Here is an 8407-nt window from a genome sequence, read left to right as displayed (position 1 = left end):
CAAGTACGTCGGTACGCAAATGCGCTTTGTGACACAAGTGACGGTACGCATTTCAGATTACATAACCAGTTATGTGCACCCCTGTACCAGAGCCATATTATTACTATTATATGGCTCTGCCCTGTACTACAGCAAGAGTATTCTGCGTCGGGACTTCCTGCAACAACACCACGCCGTTATCAAAGATGTTCTATTGAGAAGACGATCACTACGTGACAAAAGTTTTCAAAACCGTGGCTACTGAAATCAATCTTACTAACTGCTGTCTGTGCAATTTACTCCGCGCGAGTTGGCAGACTTTATTTTGCTTACTTTAACATCATTGTTCATGGTGGGGCTAAGCCATTTCTTGGTATGGGTGTAGCCTACCCCAGCCATACCCTGGCGCTGCCACTGGTGGCACGTATGGGGCGGGCCATTCTGCACATGCGTTAAATGCGTTAAATATTTTAACGCAATTAATTCAAAAAATTAATTACCGCCGTTAACGCGATAATTTTGACAGCACTATTATAAATACATACTATTATTATTTATTACATTTTAGATTTAATTTGTTATACCCCTGGAAATAATTACTGCATTGTATTCCTTATTCCTAAGTGTGTATGCTGCGTGTATTTGTTGTCTTATGTTGTGATGTTTTTTGTTTTGATGGCACCTTTTGAAAGGGAGATGCATTTCTTTCTCTCATTGTACATGTATAACAACTTTAAATGACCCTATTATATTCTATTCTATAATACAATATATATAAGTATATATTATACAGATGATGCAGTTAATATTAACTTGTTAATTCACTGCTGGCAAGTTTAATCTATTCAAAAGGCAGCATTGTTTACAAGTTGATGAATCTTTAGTATCATTATTTGAACCTGAAAAGTAGCTTGCATCTTTTGTTATTGAATAAATGCAGAATTAAAATATGTCTCTGTGTTGACTGGAAAGTAAACGAGCAGAAAATGGAAAATACGTTTTATATATGTTTATTTTCATATCAAAACTACATTTGCATATTTAAACATACAATTTCAGACAACTTGTAATACAAAAAATAAGTGTCTTGATGCAAGGGATTATACAAACCCTTTCTCACATTCAGTAGACAAAAATAATCGGAATATTAATCCATAATGACATTAATGGTTAATAGCAGCCCGTTGATTGTGTGTATACAGGTATGTACATATTTTTATACATATTTTTATATATATTGGTATTTTGTATTCGGGATTGTGGGAAACTGTATTTCGATCTCTCTGTCTGTACACACAAACTGAAAGATTGACAATAAAGTTGACTTTAATTTTGACTTGATTTAAAATCCCAGGTCTTGATTGACTTATTGCACTATTTGTACTTTTACATTTGTTTTATGTCTTATTATATATTATGTTGCATTGTTGGAGGAGCTTGGGACTTTTTCATTGCCACATCTCCAGCTGTGCCTCAGACAATAAAGCTTTGCATCTTTGAATGTACAGTCTCTCTCAGTGTATCGCCGGTTTGGACGTTCTCCTCGGTTGTACTTTCATCCTCTCCTCCACTGTGAATCCTTTAAAGCAGAAATGCATCCGGATGTTTCCGCGGAACTTCTTATCTCTGAGGCCGTAGATGAGAGGGCTGAGAAGACGAGGAAGAATGTTGGTGAAGACGAAGGTACTGAAGAAGATGTCTGTTGTCTTGTGGGGCCAATTGGTGACGAGGAAGAGGTTGATGAAGGGCGCGATGAAGGACAGCAGGCAGAGGAGCAGCTGGACCCCATGGAGCAGGATGGTGTTTCGGGCGTTTCTCATCGAGGCTCGACTCACACCTGAAACCCCCCGAGCTGCGAGGAGCACGTTCAGATAGGTGAGGACCACCGTGAGGAAGACGAAGGAGAACAGGAGTACCTGAGGAGGAAGAGGGGAGTACTTATTAACAGAGATGGCAAAAGTACACACATCCTTTACTCAAGTAGAAGTAAATACTCTGGTAAAAGTACAAGTACTGACTAAAGTTCTTTACTCAAGTAAAAGTAAAGAAGCTTTGAAATGTACTTCAGTAAAAAAGTACCCATAACTAGCAGCTGCTTTAAAGAGTACCTGACCTCCCTTTATATTAATAGAACAATAATATCATTGTTAGCTAATGAATGTTTCCATGCTGAACAACGGCAACATGACAACGTTTCCATTGGTCCCTCTTCTTTAGAGAAGAGCAGGAAGTGATGGATACACGGATCGTGTTCCAATCAATAGGCACACAATGACTCTAAAGAATAATGACCACGCACCAAACACACATTCAGACTAAAGGAACCAGCTGTTTGGGAAATGTGAGAAGTAGAAAGTACAGGTATTTGAGTTCAACGTGTGAGAAGTAGAAAGTACAGGTATTTGAGTTCAACATGTAAGAAGTAGAAAGTACAGGTATTTGAGTTCAACATGTAAGAAGTAGAAAGTACAGGTATTTGAGTTCAACATGTGAGAAGTAGAAAGTACAGGTATTTGAGTTCAACGTGTGAGAAGTAGAAAGTACAGGTATTTGAGTTCAACATGTAAGAAGTAGAAAGTACAGGTATTTGAGTTCAACATGTGAGAAGTAGAAAGTACAGGTATTTGAGTTCAACATGTAAGAAGTAGAAAGTACAGATATTTGGGTTCAACATGTGAGAAGTAGAAAGTACAGGTATTTGTGTTCAACATGTAAGAAGTAGAAAGTACAGGTATTTGTGTTCAACATGTAAGAAGTAGAAAGTACAGGTATTTGTGTTCAACATGTAAGAAGTAGAAAGTACAGGTATTTGGGTTCAACATGTAAGAAGTAGAAAGTACAGGTGTTTGGGTTCAACATGTAAGAAGTAGAAAGTACAGGTGTTTGGGTTCAACATGTAAGAAGTAGAAAGTACAGGTGTTTGGGTTCAACATGTAAGAAGTCAAAGTAAAAAGTCTACAAAGTAACTAAAGCTATTCAATAAATGTAATGGAGTAAAAGTACAACATATACCTCCTGACTGTAGTCGAGTAGAAGTACAAAGTAGAACAAATACTCAAGTGAAGTACCTCAAAAGTGTACCTAAATACTTGACTGAATGTACTTAGTTACTTTACACCACTGCCGGAGGGAAAGGCGTGACAAACACAAATATCAGAGAGAAATTCAAAGAGATAACAAATACCTCCACCACTAGACTGAGGGTCACGCGGTACGGTGTGTTGTAGACTAAGGAGGGGTTACAGAAGACCGTCTTTGAGAAGACAGACAGAGGCTGAGTGATGAGGATGATGATGATGTCAGTGAAGGCAGGGATGAAGGACACGAGTCAGATGAGAGCGATGAGGAGGTGGGCTCTCTGCACGTGATGAAGAGGAAGACACACGGCGATGTAACGCTCCAACGCCATGCCAGTCAGATTCAGAGGGCTGTTCCTGGAGAGAGAAACACACACACACACACACACACACACACACACACACACACACACACACACACACACACACACACACACACACACACACACACACAACACACACACACACACACACACACACACACACACACACACACACACACACACACACACACACACACACACACACACACACACACACACACACACACACACACACACACACACACACACACACACACACACACACACACACACACACACTTTGATCTGTTAAATCCAAACTAGAATCTGCAGAGTTTATAACCCCCAGCTGAACAAACAAAGAACTCCAGTACATTTTGTGATACCTTTAATTACCTTACAGATTTGGATAACATTTTGAATACAGGACTTTTACTGGATAACCTTAAACTTTTTGATGTTAAACACGACCAAAACTTATTGTACTTGGCCCGAAGAATCTACGAAACAAATTATCTAAATATATATTAACTATGGATGGCATTAATTTGGCCTCCAGTGAGACTGTAAGGAATCTTGGTGTTATATTTGATCAGGATCTATCCTTTAACGGCCACATAAAATCAATTTCAAGGACCGCCTACTTCCATCTACGTAACATTGCAAAAATCAGGCATATCTTGCCTCAAAACGATGCAGAGAAACTAGTCCATGCATGTGTTACTTCTAGGCTGTATTATTGTAACTCTTTATTATCAGGGTGTACCAAGAAGTCAATCAAGTCGCTTCAGCTGATTCAAAATGCTGGAAAAGGAAAAGGTCTGCCTTATGGACAGAGTTAACATGGGACTTGTCCTTCAAATGTACACATGTCCGCACAATGGAAATGTGACGTCAACTTCAAATGCAAAGTCCAAATTTGACCAACTGTGCCTACACACATTCAACACTTCGGGGTGCTCTATGCATGTGTCTGAGGGTAAAATAATCATCATTCTGTATATAAATATGTTTGTCAATATAATGGACATTTCCTTTTAAATTGGGGTCCACGAAGCTGACACAAGATACCCGCAGACAAGCACTCATCTCGGACTAAAATCCTCAATGCATAGCAGTTTTAATGGCATGCCCCTGGTTAACTTGAAACATTTTTATTTTTTTTATTCAGTGTTACCAGGGGCACAAACTTCTGACCGGTGTTCCCTCTTGGTTTAGTCTGTGGGGGAGTGCTTAAGTGTGGGTACACAGGTTCACCTGGTGCACAAGGTTATGGAGGTGGGGGTCTTGCTGGTGCTCAAGTGTGCATATACGTCACCCCATACTCTACCTGCCTTAAGAGACACTATTTTGGGATACAATTTTTCCATTTTCACCCCTTTTCTCTGGTTCTTCCAAAAGTTAACTTAGACTTTTTCTGACTCTGGAGGAATGTAAGGAGAGTTGTCAGGGGACTCTACCCGCCTTAAGAGACACTATTTTGGGATACAATTTCTCCATTTTCACCCTTTTCTCTGGTTCTTCCAAAAGATAAGTTAGACATTTTCTGACCCATGTGCATCACCCTGGATCTCTGCCTGTGAGTGTGGGACCCTGCTTACAGCAGTGACTCTGCTGTACTTATGTTTTTGTACATTTCATGAGTCAAATGTGGATGAAATGGACAGGTTTCAAGCTTCTTTCCTGGGTTACATAGTGCTGTGAAGCAGCCTGTCCTCTGGGTGGGAGAGCGAGGTGCTGTAAGGAGCTCTCTGGGTCACAGCCTGCTGCTGCTCTCTACCTGTATTCACAGCACTATTCACCCAGCTTTCACACACTTATTCCTGGGTACGAAAGCCATGTGCATCACCCTGGATCTCTGCCTGTGAGTGTGGGACCCTGCTTACAGCAGTGACTCTGCTGTACTTATGTTCTTGTACATTTCATGAGTCAAATGTGGATGAAATGGACAGGTTTCAAGCTTCTTTCCTGGGTTACATAGTGCTGTGAAGCAGCTTGTCCTCTGGGTGGGAGAGCGAGGTGCTGTAAGGAGCTCGCTGGGTCACAGCCTGCTGCTGCTGCTGCTCTCACCCTGTATTCACATAACTTTTACCCAGCTTTCACACACTTATTCCTGGGTAAGAAAGCCATGTGCATCACCCTGGATCTCTGCCTGTGAGTGTGGGACCCTGCGTACAGCAGTGACTCTGCTGTACTTATGTTCTTGTACATTTCATGAGTCAAATATGGATGAAATGGACAGGTTTCAAGCTTCTTTCCTGGGTTACATAGTGCTGTGAAGCAGCTTGTCCTCTGGGTGGGAGACGGAGGTGCTGTAAGGAGCTCTCTGGGTCACAGCCTGCTGCTGCTCTCTCCCTGTATTCACAGCACTGTTCACTCAGCTTTCACACACTTATTCCTGGGTAAGAAAGCCATGTGCATCACCCTGGATCTGTGCCTGTGAGTGTGGGACCCTGCTTACAGAAGTGACTCTGCTGTGAAGCAGCCTGTCCTCTGGGTGGGAGAGTGAGGTGCTGGAAGGGGCTCTCTGGGTCACAGCCTGCTGCTGCTGCTCTCTCCCTGTATTCACATAACTTTTACCCAGTTTTCACACACTTATTCCTGGGTAAGAAAGCCATGTGCATCACCCTGGAACTCTGCCTGTGAGTGTGGGACCCTGCTTACAGCAGTGAACCTGCTGCCAGCAGTATAAACATATTAATCAGGCATTTTAACACTTTTCCCCATGAAAATGATTTTTATTCACTATCATGGGGCTATATAAATCAAATTCCGGGTAATTAGGAGCACAATTGTACCTTTTACTATTTAAATGTATTTGTATTATATATTTTTGGGCTATTAAAATGACATTTCTGGATGACTTTGTCAGTTTATGGAGCTTAGCCCACAATTTCCGGAGGTTCCAGGCCGAATTTGGGAGTTCATAGGCGGCCTGCCAGCTCCCACCTGTGGAAAGCAAAAAAAAGTAAAGAAAACGGTCAATTATATTTTAAAATAATCAAAAATGAAGTTTAAAACAATTCTCGAAAAAACGGCTAAGTGCCAACGGAGGAGGGGCTCAAAAAAGCGCAAGTCTTCGGCGCTTCGGGCGGAAGCCCCGGACACATTTCCACTCCCCCGTTGCATTATACAACGGAGAGGGGAATCGAGACCTCCCTTCATCTTTTCCAAGCTACCATCCGCACGAAATCAGAAACGCACTTTTTGAGAGCACTTAGAACAAAACCGGTTGTTTCACATCATGGAGGAATGTGTCCGTTACATGAGTGCTTTGGCTCGGATACAATTGTTGCCTGGAGGACCCCAATCATGGTTCTTACCAAACTTTAAGTTTTTGAACTGGTCTCTGGAGGAATTCAAGGGGAGTTGTCAGGGAATTATGAGACACTATTTTCGGATACATTTAACCATTTTCACCCTTTTCTCTGGTTCTTCCAAAAGTTAACTTAGACTTTTTCTGACTCTGGAGGAATATAAGGGGATTTGTCAGTGTGGTGGTTGCATTCTCCAGCCACCTTCCTTGTGTGTGTGTTTTCCCTTTCCCTGTCTGTGTGGGCGTGGTGCCTGTCACTCCTGGCTCCCGGCTCAAATCTCCACCAGCTGCAAACAGTTGAGCACTCTCCTCTGCGACACACCTGATTCCCATCAGCCATTACGGATGGTATATCAGCGGAGGCTCCACAACCTGTCAGCGCCAGATCGTTGTTAAACCCCAGTGGATTACGCTTCAGTGGATTACGTTCCAGTGGATTAAAACTCCGGAGGATACTCTTCAATGGATTACGCTCCAGTGGATACTCTCCAGCCAGATTATCTCCTCCAAATAAAACCTTTATAACACACTGCCGTGTCCTGCGTTTGGGTTCTCTCAGATAACCGTAACAGAACGATCTGGCCAGTATGGACCCAGCGGACACCGGCTACCAGGCCAAAACTACGGACGAACTCTGCCAAGCCCTGGCCAGTCAAGGCGCTCTCGTGGGGCATCATGATACAGTTCTCCGTGAGGCATTGGAGACTCTCCGGAACCTCTCCGTTAATGTGCAAAGAATCGGCACGCAGGTAGAACTGCTCACTTCACAGGCTTTTCCTCCGCAGCACACTGCACAGCCGACAGCCCCTCCCCCCCCTCCTGCCGCACTCCTCCATCAGCTACGAGAGGCTGTCATTCCCACACCTGAATGATACGCTGGAGATTTGGGTAATTGTAGAGCCTTTTTGTTCCAGTGTACGTTTAGAACAGTGGCTTCCGACTCACGCTGGAATAACGAGTCACTACAGGATGCTTTTCTTCAGGGGCTGAACGAAGCAATTAAAGACGAGCTAGCGGCTAGGGATGATCCAGGTAGCTTGGATAATGTAATAGCCACAGCCATTAAGATTGATAATCGCCTCAGAGAGAGACGTAGGGATAGGACTAGCCGTCACTCCAATCCCACCGACTTCTCACTTGATCCCCAAATTGGAACCGCCACTACCCCTATTCCCCGATCTTTCCCTACTCCTTACTCAGCCTCATCCCATGGAGATGAGCCCATGCAAGTGGGAAGGGCCCGCCTCTCACCATCTGAGCGTGCTAGAAGGATCCATGCTGGGGAATGTGTTTATTGCAGCCAAACCAGTCATCTCGTTTCCTCCTGTCCTAGTCTGCCAAAAGGTCAGGCTCATCAGTAGCTGTGGGGATTCTGGCGAGCCCTTCCTCCTCTCTCAACCCCCGACCCAGAACGCAGCTAGAAGCCATGCTTTGCTGCAACCAACAGCCCCTACCCCTGCTCACCTTAGTGGACTCGGGGGGCGAATGAGAATTTTTTGGACATTGACATTGCAGCTCAGGCAGGAATTTCCTGTGAAGTGTTAGATTCACCTCTTAGTGCTAATGCTCTAAATGGAAAATTCCTGGCCCAAGTCACTCACCGCACCAAGCCAGTAAACCTCATTCTGTCTGGAAACCATCGTGAGTTTATTCAGTTTCACCTAATTTCCTCACCTCAGGCCCCCATAGTGTTGGGCCATCCCTGGTTAAGAACTCACAACCCCCAGATTGAT

General features: G+C 43.4%; 1 protein-coding gene across 1 annotated transcript; it reads right to left on the bottom strand.

Annotated features, from left to right (window-relative positions):
* Window positions 1-1493: 1493 nt before the first annotated feature.
* Window positions 1494-3418, bottom strand: LOC139433833 (odorant receptor 131-2-like; the record flags this gene model as incomplete). Its single annotated transcript, XM_071203255.1, has 3 exons — window positions 1494-1895; window positions 3164-3232; window positions 3344-3418. Coding segments are annotated over 3 exons (546 nt in total), but the record flags the coding sequence as incomplete, so codon positions are not given.
* Between the last annotated feature and the right edge of the window lie 4989 nt (window positions 3419-8407).

Source organism: Pseudochaenichthys georgianus, chromosome 5, assembly GCF_902827115.2.
Source record: "Pseudochaenichthys georgianus chromosome 5, fPseGeo1.2, whole genome shotgun sequence".
Taxonomy (NCBI): Eukaryota; Metazoa; Chordata; class Actinopteri; order Perciformes; family Channichthyidae; genus Pseudochaenichthys; species Pseudochaenichthys georgianus.
Note: the sequence above shows the minus strand (reverse complement) of the source record. Positions and strands in the feature narration are given on the sequence as shown.